This window comes from Lutra lutra, chromosome 2 (assembly GCF_902655055.1).
Source record: "Lutra lutra chromosome 2, mLutLut1.2, whole genome shotgun sequence".
Classification (NCBI taxonomy): Eukaryota; Metazoa; Chordata; class Mammalia; order Carnivora; family Mustelidae; genus Lutra; species Lutra lutra.
Genome location: NC_062279.1, coordinates 153211606 through 153231213, shown reverse-complemented (window position 1 = coordinate 153231213; position 19608 = coordinate 153211606). Strand labels below are relative to the sequence as shown.

Sequence of the window (19608 nt, the reverse complement as noted above, 5' to 3'; positions counted from 1 at the left end):
AAAAAAACAATGTTGATAATACTTCTTAACTAGATATTGGAATTGGACATTGGGAAAAAGACAATACGTAATAAATGCCCAATAGATACAGGCTAACATTCTAATTGTTCTACTGAACAATTATGAGTAGTAGTGAAAGCAAATCTCACTATATATGAGGCTCAAAAGAATTTTTGGGGGGGTTATTCTTCAACTTGTGAACAAGGCCCAGAGGTATTGATATCAACTTTTTCATCCCCTAATTCCTCATTCTACTTCAGCCATTCTTGCACATTCTTCCATCTATTTAATGCCCTGCCTCCCCCATTTGTTCCCTATGATTCAGCCCTAGAATCTGAATCAGTCTAGAAGTTCCACTCAAACATGGATCCTCCTCCCTTTTCACTCTATATATGCTCCTCCATCTGTCTGTGAGGCCCTTTTGTTACCTCCCTCAGCCCCATTTCTCACCTGGCAAACACATCTTCCAAGACCCATTCAATGCCACTTCTTTCTAAGCTCTCCTGGTTGCCCCCAAAGCAGAATTGCCCAGTCTCTTCTTTGAACGACTCTGGCACCTCATTCATTTGTTTACTGTGGTCCTTCCCACACTGCAGTATCGTTACTTGTGGACTGGAAACACATCTCATTTATCTTCACTGCTCTAGGGCTTTGCACGGTACCTGGCACATTAAAAAAAAAAAAAATCAACAAATATTTGTTGAATAAGCAGTAAGAAAGTATGTTAATGAAAGGTAAGCGACTTAGGGTAAACAATGCAATTTAGAACAGGATGCTGGAATTCATCCAAAGAAAAATATTACAAACTTAAGCCAAGTCCACATTCAACTTTAGCCTAAAATAATGAAGTACCTAAAATCTCATCATCTTAGAAGTGAAAGGAAACTTTGAGACAGTCTAGCCTGCTGTCTGCTGTATGGATCAAGAAACTAAGACCTGGATCTCATCTCAGGTTTCACACTCTTAAGCAGCAGCACAGAATCCTAACTCCAGCCCCTGGGCTCCAAATTTACAGCTTTCTCCATTTTACTCTGCTGTCTTTCTACCGAAGACTTTTGCTAGTCTATTGGCATCAGTTGGGACTAAATTCTAGGGTCTAGACCCAGACGAAAATTTTACCTACTTTGATGCAGACACGCAAAAATAGATTATTTTGAGAAAACCATCCGTTAGCTAGAAACAAATGTTTGCATGAGTGAATCCACCTGTGTGTTTCTATAGGTCCCTGAAGGATTAACAGACACTGCCTGTCTGGATATTTGGTTTTAAAAATTACAGACTCAGAAGAAAAATCCTTGTTGATATGTTATTTTAAAAAATATATAACTTTAATACAAAGAAAATTATTAGCTTTCAAGAAAGAACCCATTTATACTCTCCATAAAACAGAACACTGTCTGTAAAATACCAGTGAAGAGATTGCATCACACCAATTAGGCTTTCTCTGTAAAACATGATTAAAATGTTAGAAGTAAAAAAATAGCAGAAGATTTAGAATGGACACTAAGTTACCCAAAGTCAATGACATCAATTTATTTTTGTACCTTTAATTACTTAATATGAGATCGATTTTATTGTCCATGTTGATAAACTAGAAACTGTGAAAGAGCATATAAAGCTTGTAAAAATAAAATAAAATTGCATGAAACTTCATATTGTTTAGAAAAAGGATATCTAACCATGTCAGACCATAAGTTCCAGCATAATGAACAATAAAATTGAATATTTAAAAATCGTTCATAGCACTAGAGAATAATTTTTATACAATCGATGTGTTGACATATCTAAGTATATGGATGAAAGATCAGAGTGAAAATAGAGAGATGATTTGGGGCACCTTGGTGGCTCAGTCATTGGGCGTCTGCCTGGTCATGATCCTGGAGTCCTGGGATCAAGCTCTGCTTGATGGGAAGACTGCTTTTCCCTCTCCCACTCCCCCTGCTTGTGTTCCCACTGTCACTGTCTCTTTCTCTCTCTCTCTCTCTCTCTGTTGAATAAATAAATAAATAAATAAACTCTTCTAAAAAAAATCTTTAAAAAAGAAAATAAAGAAATGATAAATAATGATCAGTGCCTGAATTAGTCTCACTTTTCTTAGCAATCAGATATTTCTGTATGAATTATACATGTCAGATTTTTAACTGCAGCATATATCTGTCATCAGTGGACGCATGCTCAGGGGAATGTGAATTAATGTTAGTACCAGCCTCGACAAAGCATAATTAGGAGGACAGAACTGTCCCAAGATAATAATGTTTGCTAAAGCCAAAATATATGTTTTATTTTTATTGCTATTTTGAAAAATTAGCCACATTATTGTTCGCCTTCACAAAACTGTTCACCTAAGTTATAGCAACCATATTGAAGGTAAGAGGTAAAAGTTGTTCATTATTTGAAATTGATACTAAATTAGAAAATGTCAGAAACAACAGAAGGATTTTTCATATAAACATAAACTTATTTATGAATATTGAAAAGGTTATAGTATATAGATATTGAATATAGATAGATAGATAGATAGATAGAATATTGAAAAGGTTATAGTAGATATATATAAAAGAGCAATCTGAAAACCCAAGGCTCTGAACTCAGATAAACACATTTCTAAAACCTAGAAACCAGAAACCCTTGAGGATAATTTTGAGAATCTGAAAATCTATTATGCATTTGTAATACATTTTGGTAACAAAGATGAAACAGAGAGAAATACTTAGGTTTGCATAAGAAACAATAAAATTTAAAAAACAGATGTTTAGTGGTTCCTGGGTGGCTCAGTCAGTTAAGCATCTGCTTTCAGCTCAGGTCATGATCCCAGGATTCTGGAATTGAGTCCCTTCTTGGGCTACTCGCTCAGGGGGTAGTTTGCTTCTCCCTCTCCTTTTGCCTCTCTCTTTGCTTGTGCTCCCTGCCCACCCCCCCCCACACATCAATCAACCTTAAAAAAGATATATATATATGTATATATATATATATATATATATATATATATATGTTTATGAGACTCAGAGAGTCCACTTACTTTTAAATATCTTAGAAACAGAAAGGAGAAAGGAGTAGACAAAATATGAGGATGGAAATCCTGATGAATGAGCAGAACGAAAGCAAATTGCAAGAGCAGGAATGAATGATCACAGCCCAAAGGAACTTACCGGACATCCAAGTAAAGAGAAAAAGTTACTCTTATCTTGATCCATGAGAATTCAACCAGAAACACTAGAAAAAAGTAAAAATGTATCCTAAATATTTTGTAAAATCTTCTGATTATCAAAAACTATTTGATAAGTGGCCAAAAGAAGCAATTAATAACTCACCACCAGGGAACAATGAAAACAGGACAATAAAAATTCTGAAAGGCAAAATCCAACATGAACTCAATGATAAATAAAATCACCTTTACCGGGTGAATTCTAAAAATAAAGGCTTTGCCAGCCAGAATTATAAAAAAAGGGCTTTAACAGTTATCAAAAAAAATTCTGGAAAGTCCAAGTTCACTCTACAAATAGATTTTGTCAATTAACTGACTAATGATTAAAAAAATTCTAAACACAGCATGTCTACTTTTTTATGGGTATAATGAAAAATGAACAATGTGCTTTCTCCTCAAAGAGAAAAATCTGGAATGGAAAGCTTGCTAAGTCATCACTATGGTCCTTTCAGCAGTATTTTGGGATTTTCCAGAAATTTAAAATCTAATCCTTTTATCTGATCATGAATAAAAGGTCCCATTAGCCGATATAGTATGGATTTGTGTTCACACAACTTTATTACATAAATATAACCTACTTTTAGGTCTCTAGGACAGAATATTTTTTATAAAACATGCCTCTTACCAAAATAACACTTTTGAATAGGGCCTATTTCAAATGGTTTCAGTCCTGTATTCTCCTGCTACATAAATGCTTTCAGAAATAAGGTTTTGCTCATGACTGTTTTAGTTATCTTCTAACAGGTACATTAGAATCAAAGGTATATTATTCAATTTGTGCTACATCTTCCAGAAACAAACTGCATTGGTGTCCTTTAGAAATGCACGGAATAAATCCCAGACAGGATAAAACTTAATGAATAGCAGTCCAAAAGTGACTGCTGAAGATAGGAAATCTTAGTACTTAAACTCAGAGATTCAATAACCTCACATAAATTTGCTGCAAGCCTTGCTCTGCGCCCAGTACTCTATTTTATTTCTTTAGAACATCAGTTGTAAAGCTGCTCTGATTTTTTTTTAAATCCACTCTTTCTTTTCTCTTTGAATAAAAAATGATGAATTAAATTCAGCAAGACATTTTGCAAATTTGACATGTGACATTTATGATTTAGAAAAAGTCATGTACTACTGAAATACATTTTTGACTGAGAAATACAAAATTAATTTAAACTGTTATCTATCCAGTGGTTAAATCTATACTATCAAAATTAACTGTATGACAGTAATCATCTCAAATACCATTTTGGTTGCTGTTAAGTGCCACCTTAACGCAGTGTTCTTAGACTGAGGTATGCATGGGTACAATATGGGAAAATTGTTTAAAGTGGGTTTCTACTCTGAGTCCTGTAGTGAGGACTGGAAAGGTCAGTGAGAGACTATGGGTTCTCATAAAGGGATGCAGAACTAATGCACGGATCATAAAGAAGGTACATGAAAGACTTACATGTCTTTGATGTGTTATCAATAAAATTACTGCATTTTATTCCCTGCATTCAGATTTTAGGCCAAAATATAAAGTCATTCTGTAAATAAGGGTTTCATACTTCCCTATAAATCTTCATAAAATAGGTATATCAAACTATTTTTAATCCAAGAGTCCAAGAGTCTGAAAAAGGGTTTGCAAGGATGTTATCCCAACATTTTGGAAGAGGCCATCAGGGTATTCTAGTCCAGTACGCTGTAGTGGGGAAAATGAAGTATAGAGAGGTCATTTGTGTTACCTTAGGTCAAAAGACTCTTTAACTGGAGAGTCAGAGAGAGTATAGGCCTTCTCTTGATTCAGGATCTTTGTAAGTCATCAAAATACGTGATATTTTTGGTACTCAGGAAAAGTATATAGAACTAATTTCAAACATACTCATGGGGATATATATGATGCGCTATTGAACTGAAATGCTTTATAGTTGAAAAGTAAAACCTACTAAGTTTAAATGAAAGGAAACATTCAGAGTTAGCACCAAGGAAAAAGAAAAGGGGAAATTGTTTGTTTGATTTTCTCTTACTATAGAACAGATAGATATTGCCCCATTTACCAATGAAAGGCACTGAGAACCAGTTTACAGACTTCATAAGATAGTTTTCTGGAGCTGGAATCCATGGCTCATGAACAATGGGTTCAATTTACTTTGTTTAGTCACAAAATCAAAATTATTATCTTTAAGTACTAAAATATGGAGTAATGCAATTTATTTTTTTAAACTGTGTATATTGGGATGCCTGGGTGGCTCAGTGAGTTAAAGCCTCTGCTTTCGGCTCAGGTCATGATCTCAGGGTCCTGGGATCTAGCCCCACACAGGGCTCTCTGCTCAGCAGGGAGCCTGCTTCCTCCTTTCCCTTTGCCTGCCTCTCTGCCTACTTGTGATCTCTGTTTGTCAAATAAATAAATAAAATCTTAAAAAAAAATAAACTGTGTATATTGGGGCACCTGGGTGGCTCAGTTGCTTGAGCCTCTGACTCTTGGTCTCTGCTCAGGTCATGATCTCATGGGTTGTGGGATTGAGCAGACACCCCCCACAACCCTTTCCATATGCACACTCAGGAACTCTGCCTGAGTTTCTGCCTTCCTCTCCCTCTGCCCCTCCCTCCTCATAAATAAATCTTTAAAAAATAGAATAAAATTGTGCATACTCCTCACCAAATTTCCATTCTTTTTAAAATTGGTATTTTGTGCTTGGCTATCTTTAAAACACAATAGCCACATGATATATATTACAACCAGAAAGTAGAAGAATACACACTTAAATAAAAATGTGCAGCAATTTTACAAGCTCTTAATTAACTTTATATTATCAATTATGCATGCATATTAAAGTATAAGTTTAAATACATAAATTCCTTTCTTAAGAAAGTTTTCTTAGCTTATTGAATTTTTCCCTTCTCTTTTACATGTAAGATTCTCCCTAACTTCTTGTTCTTGCTCCTTACTTTCCTCCATTCAAAGTATTTCCCATTAGTAAAGTTATTTATTTGAGCAGCAGCTGGGACAGTGACATGTGAACAGCACACCAGCTCACTGTTTGCTGAATGGTTTAAATTACTATACCTCATTGTCATCCAAATCCTGTTTTTCCCTTGTACCTTAATTCAGAATGTAATTGGATGTCTCTTTAAGGGTGAGAGTTGTCAGGTTTTAAAATATTCCTATTGCTTTCTAAAGGTGGTATTATAAATCTAGGCCTTTTTACAACTGATGTAAAAAAACATGATAGCTCAACTGCTATCTATTTTCCTTGGAGAACTGGTTCTTCTGTGCTGTGTAACCGTTTCTTATGTGAGATTATTTGTAAGTTAGTACTTTGAAGATTTAGAATATCCATATGAAAACAGCCTTTCCTGAATACTGAATTAAGTTGCAGAAGGTTGAATTAACCCATAGAAAATAAATTTTTGTATTAAAGTGGGAGATTTGATTATCTAATCATCAAAATCGATACAAGGGAAGAATAGTGTTAAGTGAAAAAAATTCAATATTGTTTTCAAAATGCTTTGTACAATGTTGACTTCATAATGGGTTTGAAATTATGCTGTTTCACAAAGTATTAGATCAAACAATACAGCTCCAGTGAAAAGATCCAACTGATCAGAGCCACAAGTCCCTCAGTCTTCACATCTTCATTTTGCTCCTCAGTGTGTGACACCTTCGCACCTAGACCGTACACAGCGGCTCCCTTCCTCTTTGCTGACTACTTTAAAAAGACAGGCAGCCTTTGGATGGTGTTTTTCCTTTGGCCTGATATAGAAAATCCATTCCTACGACCGGCTGCCTTAAGAAACAGAATTTCAGATTCCTTCCTTTCCAGCTCCTATTGAGTTAAATGCAGGGGCAATAAGCCAATCAATACAGTGAGGCAGTAAATGACAACTGACATAAACAAGCAATAAAAGTCTCTTTTCTTCTTGAAATCAGTAAGCAATGGAATGGAGGTGGTATTATACTATAAAAAATCAGAGACTAACAGAATTTGAGCTATAAGGAATCTTAAAGGCCATAACATTTTCAGTACCTTTTGATTTTCAAAATGATTCTGAAGATTTGTCCAGAGCATTTGTTTTTGATAGATTAAGGCTCAGTTTTTACTATAACACAACAGCATTACAGGGAGGACGGTCACAGGAAATGTTTGGAATTGTATTCCTGTGAACTGCTTTTATGAAGGGAAGTAAAGATGTTCCAAAGATTGATTCCTCCTTTTCCAGGGCGGGTGAGGGGTCAGATCCCACCTCTGGGGCCTTTTATTCCATCTTGGTCCCTTATCTGGGCTCTTACCCTGCTGTCAGACTGACAGGTGGCTGCTTTCCGCATGCTGCCCCCAACGGCCCTACCGTTAAATTTGCTGATTCTTCAAATGTAGGTACTCAACTAGTGACAGCAGAACCCTCAAGGTTCTCTGATGAATCAACAAGAGCTCAATTTTGCTGTATTCATACCTGTTTATATCTGGCTGTCAAGTTTAGGTCTAGGAGAAATTCGGAGAGTTTAATGTTAGAGGAAGAATTACAACTCCCCTTTTGCTAATCAAGAGGGTAACAGGCACAGGTTGGTTCTGAAGTTGGCAAATCGGCCCGCCACAGTCACCCTAAATAAAGCATGCAGCAAGCACGTGGGAAGCAGGTGACAAAGGCCCTTTGGCCCCTTCACTGGAGCATCTTCACTTGCACCATTCCTGTCGTGGGTGGTCTTGACACCGCGCTTCGTGCCTAGTTAACTCCCCAGAGAGCCGCAAAGGACGGGCCAAGTAAAGCGGCCGCCCAGGTGATGGAGCAGGGGCACCGGTGCGGCCAAGAGCCGTACCCCAACCCTAATTCCGAAAAACAGCCCACTACGTCCGGGGGTGCCTGAAGCGCAAGAGGCACCCGGCTCCTCGGGCTTCCCCTCCGCGCCCCCACCTGTAGGGCGGCATCCCCAAAGCTCCTTCTTGCCCGAGTGTTTTGGAAACCGTCAACGGAAACTCAGAGGCCAAAGAATGTGACGGGCGATCATAAATATGCAGAAGAGATGGAGCCCAAATAGCAGACGCATGGAACCAGGGCTCGCCGGGGTCGGGGATCTGGAGCCGGGCTCTCGCTGCCGCGGCCGCGCGGGCGGTGCCAAGACCGGGCAGGCGGCGCCGGCGCACTTCGGGCACCGAGCCTGCAAAAGAGGCCCCGGGCGGGCGGCCGGACGCCTCGCAGACGGCGGGCAGCGGGTGCAGCGACCGTCGCCCCGGGGCTCCTCTGCCGACCCTCCGTCCGCCTCCGCGCCCAGCGCGCTACCTCCCGGCCCCCGACCCCAGCCCCGGAGGCGGCCGCTCTGCCCGGCCGCGCGGCCTGGCTGCATGGAGCCCGGCGCGGCGTTCCGGACAGCCGAGCCCGCCGCGGCGCGGGAAGGAACCGCGCGCCACGCTGAGGGCAGGAAGAAGATGGCGGCGGCCGTGGGGACGGCGGCGGCGGCGGCGGCCTCCCACGCGCCGCTGACGCCAATGGTGCGCGCCGGCCGGCGAGCCGCGGATGGCGGCGGCGGCGGTAGCGGCAGCGGCCCGGGCTCCGGCGAGGGGCGGGGCGAGGTTGGGAGGGGGCCGGCCGGAGGCGGAGGCCGGGTCGGAGGCTGGAGGGAGGCGGTGGGGACAGTTTGTTGTGCTCGGAACATGGCGGGCGTCGGCGATGCGGCCGCCCCGGGAGAAGGCAGCGGTGGCGGCGGCGCGGGCGGCCGGGAGCGGGACGGCCGCGGTGAGGCGGAGCAGCCGGGAGGCGGCGGCGGCGGCCACGAGCCCCCGCCGGCGCCTCAGCACACGGAGACGCTGGGCTTTTATGAGAGCGACCGGCGGCGGGAGCGGCGCCGCAGCCGCGCAGGTGAGGCGAGCGGGCGGGCGGCGCTAGGCCGCGCAGAGGGCGCCGAGGGTGGTGGGGAGCGTCGTGCGATCCCGTGCCCCTGCCCCGCGGCTGCAGCTGCCTCCGGGGCCACCTGGGCTCTGGGTGCGCGAACCGCCGCGGCTCCTGGAACTCCATGGCTCGGCAGCCGCTGACAGCTCGTCGGGCGGGGTCGACGCGCGGCACCGGGGTCCCCGCGGCACACGCCGGGCCAGGTGTGTCCGAGAGACCGCACGGCGGTCCGGGAAGTTCGTCCCGGGTCGGCTGACCGCTTTTGAAGGGTCCTTCAGAAAGACCCCCGCGCTCTGCTCACGCCCGGTGTCGTTGGCGAGCACCTCCTACGTCGCAGGGAGCCCCAGACTGAGAAGCTCAAGGCTGATTTCTTAATTACTTTCGTGCCAAGGTGCTTTTTCATTGTGTATTTTAAGCGAACTTGAGCCATAGAAATCTGTTAACTTGCCCTCCGAATATGTGTTCCTCAGCCGCAGCTATCAGTGTGCTAATGACCATGAAGTTCAGTACTTTGCCCAGAACAGAAACACGTAGAAACATCACTTCAAAACGTTACCTGTGAACTTGTCCTAAATGGAAACGTAAGCCTCTTAAAAAAAGAAAAAAATAAATAAAAAACGGTTGTATAGGAAAAGATGCCTTTGTGAATCCTACTCTCAACGACCAATTTTAAGCATGTTGTTAGAATATTATTTTTTTATATGTGGGGATCCCCTTTTAAAAATTTAGGTTGCATTTGTATTCGTACTGTAGTTGTATATTAGGCTTAAAAAGATTTTGAGATACGTGTTTCATTGAGTATAGTGATCACATTTACATTTTTATGTAATTCTGTTTTAAACGGCAGCTGAGCTATAACTCCATTAAATTTCTTCCCCCAAAATTGCTTCTGGTGGGCAGTAGGGGCTCCACAAGCTGTTATTTCCTTCAGTTCCTGCAAATGAACGTTAACTCCTAAGGCTTACAGTATCATTGATTGTACTTGAATATTGAAAATGTAGGAGTACCTAAACACCAGAAGGTTGATCATGTGAGATCCTGTGACTTGCTAATTCTCAGAAATAGACACAGGTTAGATTTTGAAGAGGTCTGTATCTTTGAAAAATTAAGTACAGACTATGCCTTGTTCAGTCTGTTTCAATTAACCACTTAAAAATGCTCAACTCTGTTTGGTTTACTTGTCAGTTAAATACTTGCTTTCAAGAGTATTTACTTTTTTAACTGGCAGGATCTAAGTAAGACAGTATTAAATCTCTCAGCCAACTGTTTACTGACTTGGACTTCAACCTTAAAGACACTCTGATGCAAATGGAAACAAGGGTGGCCAGGTTTCACTACAATGGCTTTAAAATATTTCTGAGTTTCAGGAAAGCCAATATTATAAAAGCCTTTTTGGTTGTTGTTTGCATACACAGAAAATGAAGTATTCAGGAGCCTTTTGATGAGCACAAATGTTAGGTTTTTGGAATAACCCCAGCACCCCTTGCCCGGCCCTTCCCGAGATGGGTCTGAGTATCTGGTACCATGGACCTCCTCAGACTTCACACCACGCACGCATTCTTCATGAACATGAGTTTGTGAGCATGGTTTACTTAACCTGTTGGAAGTTGGACTTTTAACCTAGTTGCAGAAAGTCTTTATCCGGGAGACACTTCCAGCTTTAGTTGTTGGGGTGGCTCTCAGTGTTTCCCTAATTCCATCAGTCTTGTGTGAGGAGAGATGACCATGGCAGCTCTTGGGTATCAAGACTTAGGTAAGAATCCCAGGAATATTTCAGCGGAGGTCACCAGCCAGTGTTGTACCATGTGGGCCCCAGGTATGTCTGCTCTGCTAGTCACAAAGCTCTTGCCCTTGCTGGTATCCACCCTCTAACTCTGATGCCACATTGGTTGGAGATTAGAACTCTTTCAGCCATTCTTAAACATGCAAGCTGCTAAGCGGCTCTGCTTCACCTTGCTGTTCTAGCATTTCCCCTTTCTATTGCTCTGTAACCTTTTTCTCCTTCCTAGAGCAGAGTTTAGAAAACTGTTCCCTAGGGGCTGGCCTGGGCAGGAGGGCCTTTAAGTGGCACCACCTAGTGTCATGTGGGAAGCATTTCTCCCTGAATCAAATGTCTTCCAAGGCTCTGTGCTTATACTTAAGGTATTAATTGTCCATTAAAAAAATTCTGTGTGTGTGTGTGTGTGTGTGTGTGTGTGTGTGTGTGTGTGTAGTTGACACACAGTGTTGCATTAGTTTCAGGTGTACAGCAGAGTGATTCAACATCTCTAGGTTATGCTATGCTCACCAAAGTGTGGCTACCATCATCACCATACATACCTGTACATTTTTTTAATTCTCGTGCCACCTCTGGTACTTTAGTCCTCCTCTCCAGTTTAGGGCAACCTTCGTTTTTCCCTTTGAAAGTCATAATCTTAGCATCTTGGTGACCTAACCATCAGTTAGTTCAAAAGTCCTGTTATCCTTTCTCCCGAGGAATTTAGGGTTCTTATAGATGTTTGTTGGCCTGTCCCGACAACCTAGGATTCCATGAATGAATATACAAACCAGATGCTTCTCCACACTTTCCCCATCTAAGTAAAATAATTCAAAACGTAGTATTTGAGGTTAATATTTTTTATACTTATTTTTGTCCATTTATATGTTTAGAAGATACATATAAATATTCATTTGGGTATGAGCCATTACATATACCATGTACATGTAAGCTTTCGTTTTGTTTCTCATTTCAAACTCTTTGAATCACTTGCTTCTCTAAATTCTGACTTTGACTTACATGTAGCCTGGCAGTGGGTTGAAACTGTGGTACAAGTACTTACACCTTAACATAGTGCGAACGGATACACCACTCATCATACCTGTTCTCTTCCTCTCTGTCAGAGTGTTCGTTGTATATTCCACTGTTGCCTTATGTGGTCAGTGTTCTTGGACTTTGGGTAGAGTGCAGAATTACAGATCCATCACTTCTATCTTCTTTTGTTACTACTTTTAAAAATACTACCATAAAATCTTAAAAAAAAAAAAATAGGGTGCCTGAGTGGCTCAGTTGGTTAAGCAACTGCTTTTGGCTCAGGTCATGATCCCTGATCCCAGGATCGAGTCCCGCATCGGTCTCCCAGCTCCACGGGGAGTCTGCTTCTCCCTCTGACCTTCTCCCCTCTCATGCTCTCTCTCTCACTCTGTTTTTCCCTCTCTCAAATAAATAAATAAAATCTTTTTAAAAAAAAAAATACTACCAACTTCTATTGTCCTTTTTGACATGAGCGCAGATCATAAGTATGTATTACCATAGTTTTGTACTCGTTCCCCACTCTACTTATCTGTAAAAGTTCTAAGGGGGAGAGTTCCTGTATTACCGTGTTCCCATTTAGGAATCTACATCTAGCAGGTCAACTTTGAACTAAGAATTAGGCAATCTGTTCTTGGCTTGGTTTGGTTGTTAAATTGCTCTTAGACTCTGTGCTTGCTTAGACCACTTGCCTAATTCCTTTGGCTCTGTTGTGACTCCGCTACTAAATGGTTCAGTATCTGAGTACCTAAGTTGACTCTAGTACCCGTGAAGACTTAACAGTAGAAGAATTGGTGTAAAATAAGCATCGTACATACCAGTGAGGATAAAACAATACCTATATGTAGATGTTGGAATATGCATAGGGATAGGTGTTGCTTGTGAAACAAAAGAGCTTAAAGTAAGGTTGTGGGTGAACAGTATTGTGTCTGATTTCATCAGTGCTGTGGGGCCTGTGCTTTTCCTTTTGTTTAAATGGTGACTCTCCACTTCTCTAGAGCTTACACTTGTTATCGATCTCTTTTGCTGCTTTTCTCTTTCTTTACCCATTTTAGACATCTTGCTTTACCTCTATGAGGGAATGAGCAGAGGCAAGAGGAAAGCCTAAACCCCAAAAAGCCAACTGAGCTCCTTTTTATAGTTCCCACAACACTTCGAGCGGGACAAAGGTTTTAACTGTTCATATTGTCTACACCCTATTTTTTGTGTAATTGAAGTTTTAAGTTCTTACTACAATTAATTTATTTTTATTAGAATACTTTTTCATTTAATTGGTCCTTATCCTACATCCTGATATAGGTAAGGTAAAACTACCTTCTCTTTGACACACTATTGCTCTGCTCTTAAAACTCTCACTTGCTTTATTTAACTAGTACATGTAAATTAAACAAGTGGTGAAGTTATTCATTTTGGTCTTTGACCGGGCAGTATTCTGGCTTTTTAAAATGTTTAACTTCATCCTAGTTTACCCTCCAAAATTCATCCCTGGCTGCTCTTTTGCGGCCCAGTTTGAAGAATGCTTGGGTGAAACAGGTCTTTGGAAAGACTATAGCCTACTGTTAGATTATTGACATTCTGATCCCATTTTTAGTCCTTAACCCTGTAACCTTGCGACCTTTGAAAGAGTCGCTACTCCTTGTGTCCCTGTTTTCCATCTATAAATGTATAAATTCATGAATATTCTACCTACCTACATGAGACTATTTAGAAGCATTTTGAGGGTGTTAAAACCTTGAGTGGTACCTTTACCATTATTTGACTTAGGAAGATAGAATCACTATTGTATTGATTTCTAATTTGCCTTGTACAGAGATGTACCTCTATGTTTGTGTAACAAACTTATATGTAATATTTTTACATAACGTTAGTAAAGTTTATTACCATTTTACATTACTTAAGACTGGAGAGTTTTATAATATTTTCCCAGCAGTTAACCAGTATTACTTTCCAATTTTTTAATGATCAGTGCTATCTTAAGAAAGATCTATTTAGACATATTAACATTTAAACATATTTATGGCTACTCATTACTTTTAATTAATACTTTTATATCCTGGCTTCTTATTTCTAAACCAAGCTATCCCAGAAGATAGTTAAACATAATCTCCTTTTAAGGATGAGAAGGAAGCAATTTATACTGTACTTTTCTCAATTTAAGATACCGGAACACAGAGCATTTCTGCAGTAAAAGATGAATATCGATTAAAAATACTCTGGAGGAACTGATTTGGATGTATGATTGGTATTATTTTCCTTATGTGAAATATTCACAAGTGGCAAAACTTAGTTCTTCTAATGTAGAAGCACTTGTTTGTGTTATAAATATTTTTAAAAGACATGCTGACATTTCTTCTTGGTAAGAACTAGATAAATGAGCTAAAATTGGTTGACATCTGAAAAGTTAAGTCAGTGTTTGGAAAATAAACATTTGGATTATTTTATTTGGAAAATAGTCTGCTTTTAATATATAAGGACAGATGTTTGGCATAATAATTGAGAGCCACTTTTACGAAGAAGGAATAAAATTCCACCACAGTATGGAAGAAGTTGAAGTGGACTTAGCAGAATGCTTGAGGGGTGGCATCCACAGGTGAAAGAACAATATATCCTTCTTAGGTAATTAGCCAGGCAGCTATACCCAAATATCACAGGACAAGTAAGTTCAGACAAACCTGTAGAATGTTAGAGAACAATGTCTAAAACAACAAGAACAAAAACAGTGAACCACAGCTATACTTCGGAACAGAAGATTAAATAGCATCCTACAAAGTGTATCTATGGCTGGGGAAGGTGGGAGCAGCTGACAGAGCAGCAAGGCTAACTTACTAGCTCAGGCTGCAGAGCAATGTAAGCCCCTTCACCTTCAGTCTGAGTCAAAGGGTTCTTTCTGGTCTGCTGAAGTCAGATTAGGGCTAGGTTATCTCCTCTTGTGTGATTGTTGGGTAGATGCATACTAATTATGGTGTAGGGGAGAAAGCACTCTGGACTTGGAGGTCAGAGATCTAGATTCTGTTCCCAGTTTGCATCTTGACCTTTCAGTGACTTTGGACAAGTGTCTTAACCTCCACGATCCTCAGTTTCTTCATTTGTAAAACATGAACGCCATTATCTGCTTTCTTTAGCTCTCAGAATTGTTGTGAGAATTTTATGAGGTACTATGTGCAAGAACTTTTTAAGTTGTCTCTTGGAATAAAGTGAAAGTATCCTAATCCTTTAAGCAGGGCCAGTTTTACAGGAGTGGGGGAGAAGGTAAGATAAAGTTTCCGAAATACTTTGTTCCTGAAGCTTGGTTCTTTCGTTAATATTGCTTTAATGTATCTTTAAAAAAACCCATTCCCTAGCCCATCAGTATGGTGTTAATTGTATGCAGGCACTTCTCTCAGATTCAGGCTTCACTGGAGGCTGGACATTGTGAAGATCAGGATTTGTGATGCCTGCTATCAAACAGCTGCTACGGGAGCCAACCAGTTAACAATGTTAACTTCATAGAAGTAAACCCAGGGGGCACCTGGGTGGCTCAGTGGGTTAAGCCACTGCCTTCGGCTCAGGTCATGATCCCAGGTCCTGGGTTCGAGCCCCGCATCGGGCTTTCTGCTCAGCAGGGAGCCTGCTTCCTCCTCTCTCTCTGCCTGCCTCTCTGCTTACTTGTGATTTCTCTCTGTCAAATAAATAAAATCTTAAAAAAAAAAAAAAAAGAAGTAAACCCAGGGTGCTATATGTGAAATACAGAAAGAGGAGGATGGGGGGTGGTGGTGATCCTAGTTTTCTAGAAAGTACATAGTGACCTGTTTACAAAAGCAGTTGAGACAATGATAGACAAAATAATCTAGTGCCATGTGTACCCCAGTGTTTATAGCAGCAGTGTCCACAATAGCCAAAGTATGGAAGGAGCCCAGATGTCCATTGACAGATGAATAGATAAAGGTGTGTGTGAGAGAGAGAGAATATGAGAGAGAGAGAGATGGAATATTGCTCAACCACCAAAAAGAACAGAATCTTGCCATTTGCCATGATGTGGATGAAACTAGAGGGTATTATGCTAATTGAAATGAATCAGAGATAGACAAATACCATATGATTTCACTCATATGTGGAACTTAAGAAACAAAACAGGTGAACACAGGGGAAGGGAAGGAAAAATAAGATAAAAACAAGAGAGAGAGGCAAACCATAAGAGACTCTTAACTCTAGGAAACAAACAGGGTTGCTGGAAGGGAGGTGGGTGGGAGGATGGGGTAATTGGGTGATAGGCAGTAAGGAGGACAAGTGATGTAATTAGCACTGGGTTTTATATGCAACTGATGAATCACTAAATTCTGGCCCTGAGACCAATAATACAATATATGTTAACTAACTTGAATTTAATTGAAAAAATAATCCAGTGCCAGATCCAGTGCTTGAGGATAGACTGCTTGATTTTGAATCGTGGCTCTACTGCTTTCTTCCTGTGTGACCTTGGCAACCTCCTTAACCTCTCTGTCCCTTGGTTTTTTCATCTGCAAAGTAGACCTAACAGTAGAATATGCCTCATAGTTATGAGAGCTGTGCACAAAAAGCATGTCTTTATCATTTTGATTTTTTAAGTGCATACTTTTGAATTTTCCATTGTGGAATTTAAATGGATGTTTATAACTAAAATTCTTGCATTTCTAGAAATAGAATCCTCACATACCACGTTCTATATTTGTATTATAGTTAAGAAACTTTTGTAGGTTTGTATTACATGACTTATTTACAGAAAATTAGTTATTAGGTTGGATAGTTTGTTGATTATACTTATTTTGCCACATTACTGTTTGTTTATGAAAACAGAATTGCAGAAGCAGCATCAGTAAACTCTAGGGAACCCTTAAAGTAGAATTAATACCTCAGATCCTCTGAAATTACTAGTAAGGAGTCAAGACCTTGTGTCCTGCTTTGCAGTTGTCTTGTGCTTTCATACAAATCCTCTCCCTTGGCCATCCTGCGTGGACCCTGGGCAGCTTTTTAAAACTGCTCCAAGCCTCAGTTTTCTCTCCCGTGAAACTGGATCTATGACTTGAGCAGGATCACAGGACTCACGTGTGATAGAGAGGATGCCAGAACCCCATTCTTCTGATTACTAATCCCTGCTTTTCTGATGGATCATAACAAAACTCTTATTATGGTAAAACTCAGTCAACTGCGTCATCAGGGAAGATGCCACTGTGAAGGATAATTTCTAAGTAAACAGGGTATAGCTGTCTCAATCTTTTGATTTAATTTGCTGCCTTAAATTTAAAATTCTATGAAAACCTGTTTCTGTATTTCCTTAACACAGTTGACATACTAGCAGGCTGCCTAGCTTCCCTCCCTGCCCTTACTGTGGATAACGCCAGCATCCTTGTCCCATACCCCAGGGCACTCACTGGCTGTGCCTGTCAGCATGGCACCCCCCCACCCCGTGCTTTTAGTGTGGACGTTCAGATATCTGTTGCGTGACCCTTTACAGTCACTTAGACATACACACAGCCTAGAGGCTCCTTATCTTCAGGGGGAGCTGCATCCATTGAGGCGCCATAGTTTGTCACTCTTTTGCTACTCACTCCCAGTCTCAGTTACAGGCTGTTTTTTCAAGAATCTGATGTTCTCTCTGCTTTTGCCACTTCTGATTTCTGATCCTGTTTTTGTTCTCTCTGCTGCTCTCCTCTCTGTGACTTTTTCCTCCTTCTCTGATCCATATAGTCTTTTAGCAAGCATTTGTTGAACACGTATGACGTGCTGTACCCTGAGGATGCAAAGTAAAGGACAAAACCAGGCCCAAAAAAGTGTGGTGGGTAGAAGTGCCAGAATAGGTAGACACTATGCCAGCTGAGTGGGGAGAGGCTGCATTCTGTCCTGAAGACCTTGGGATAGCTTCACAGAGCAGGCACCTGTGTGTGGTCTCCTAAGGGAAACTGGAAGGAAATTTTTGGGCCAATGAACCATGTCACCCAACTGTCCTGTTTGCAAGAAATGTAAAGTAGTGTAACTAGAGATTTGTGACCTAAAGATTCAGCAGAGGCAGGTGTGAGGCATGACTGAAAACATAGCCAGGGGCCAAGTTGTAAGGGATCTGGTGTCACCACCAGGAAGGTGTAGGGTCTGGCCTGCAGGTGGCAGAAAGCATTGAAGGGGACCTGCAGCTGGTCTGTGAGCATGTTGGTTCTGGCTGCCTGGCAGGGTTAGGACTGAAAGGAGGAAAGACTGGAAAAAAGGGCATGAGTCAGGAAGCTTAGGTGGGAACTAGAGGGGGATGAGAAGGACCAAACTAGAGTGACATACAGAGAGGGGGCAAGTGAATAAATGTCGCAGACAACAAGTCAGTGGGGCTTCGTGAGAGGAGGAGGGTAGCCCCAAGCTTCTAACATAGAGCTGTGTCACTGGTGGTGCACATGCTAAAGTCAGGGCTGCAGAGGGTAGATTGTGGGTGAAGATCCTGAGCTCCGTTTGCTAATTCAAGGTAGGGGTAGGGGGCCAGGTGGAGTTGCCCAGGAGGCAGCTGGAAATATGGGTCCAGGTTCCCGGGATCAGATATGGTAACTTCAGGGTTCAGATGATGGCTTTAACCTTAGACTGTCCAAGGAGAATAAGAAAAAGAAGAGGACACACCAGCAAATAACAGCTTTCAGGGATGGCCGGTGTTTCACTGTAACTGGTGCTTTGTTAGGACGCAGTGACTGGAACACCAAACCGGCAAACACTTACAGGTCCAGTGGAGGTGGAGGAGCTGCCAAAGACACCCAGGTCTGAAAAGTCGGGCAGTTAGAGGAGTGCCTGTGATGGAGGGTGGAACAGGAATCATGGTGAAGTGACCTTTGGGGCTCGCTGGTGTCGGTGGGAAGTAGTGTAAGTCGGTCAGTGAAAAGTAGTGTGAGCATGTAAGTAAGAAGTCTCTCCTGCCTTCAGAGACACCTGCTACTTCTTAAGTTTTACATGAAAGGATTGATATTTATGATATCTATATTGATATATATCAGCTAATCAGAACTTCCTTTGCTTTCTGGGGTACCTATGTGGCTCAGTCAGTTAAGCTTCTGCCTTTGACTCTGGTCATGATCCCAGGGTCCTGGGATGGAGCCCCATACTGGGCTCCCTGCTCAGCGGGGAATCTGCTTCTCCCTTTGCCTCTGTGCTCAACGCACTCATGCTCTGGCTCATGTAAATAAACAAAATCTTACACACACACACACATACACACTCACACACCCTTTGCTTTCTAATTAAAAGACTAAACTGAGTAAGAGTGTGTGTGTGTATATATACATTTTTTTAAAAGTTTTATTTATTTGCGAAAGAGAGAACACAAGCAGGGACATGGGCAGAGGGGGAGGAAGAGGGACAAGTGGACTCCATGCTGAGCAGGGAGTTCTGTGTGGAGCTCCATCCCAGGATCCTGAGATCATGACCTGACCCGACGTCAGACACTTAACCAACTGAGCCACCCAGGTGCCGCAAGAGTATGATTTTTGTCTTTCATTGGTTTGGCTCTTCTTGTTTGCAGCTCAGAAGGCTTTCTTTTTCTCCCCTTCATACAGCAGATCATGTTCTGGATCTAGCCAGCCTACAATATATTAGAAATTTCCCAATCAAAAATTGTACTCTGTATGGATTTGGTTATACTGAGGCCTTCTAATCGGAATATCTATTAATATGTAAACAATACAGTTCACCTCTGGTGTCCATGACTTCAACCATAAATGCACTGAGAGCATGATGCTTTCAGTGCGTTTGATATTTGGCCTGCCCAGCATGAGGC

At 41.5% G+C, this 19608-nt stretch overlaps 1 protein-coding gene and 1 long non-coding RNA gene across 2 annotated transcripts in view; one reads left to right on the top strand and one right to left on the bottom strand.

The window, feature by feature from the left end:
- Window positions 1–455: 455 nt before the first annotated feature.
- LOC125093565 (uncharacterized) lies at window positions 456–7890 on the bottom strand. Its single transcript, XR_007125283.1, has 3 exons — window positions 7634–7890; window positions 3150–3213; window positions 456–662 (listed from the first exon to the last, which is right to left on the bottom strand). It is a non-coding gene; the product is annotated as an uncharacterized LOC125093565 (long non-coding RNA).
- Window positions 7891–7948: 58 nt separating this feature from the next.
- The window catches only part of TAPT1 (transmembrane anterior posterior transformation 1), a 57731-nt gene continuing 46071 nt past the window's right edge, over window positions 7949–19608 (top strand). Inside the window, exon 1 of the mRNA XM_047718951.1 lies at window positions 7949–9034. Coding sequence (XP_047574907.1) covers window positions 8191–9034 — 844 coding nt within the window. The 5' untranslated portion in view covers window positions 7949–8190. The remainder of the gene's footprint in view (window positions 9035–19608) is intronic.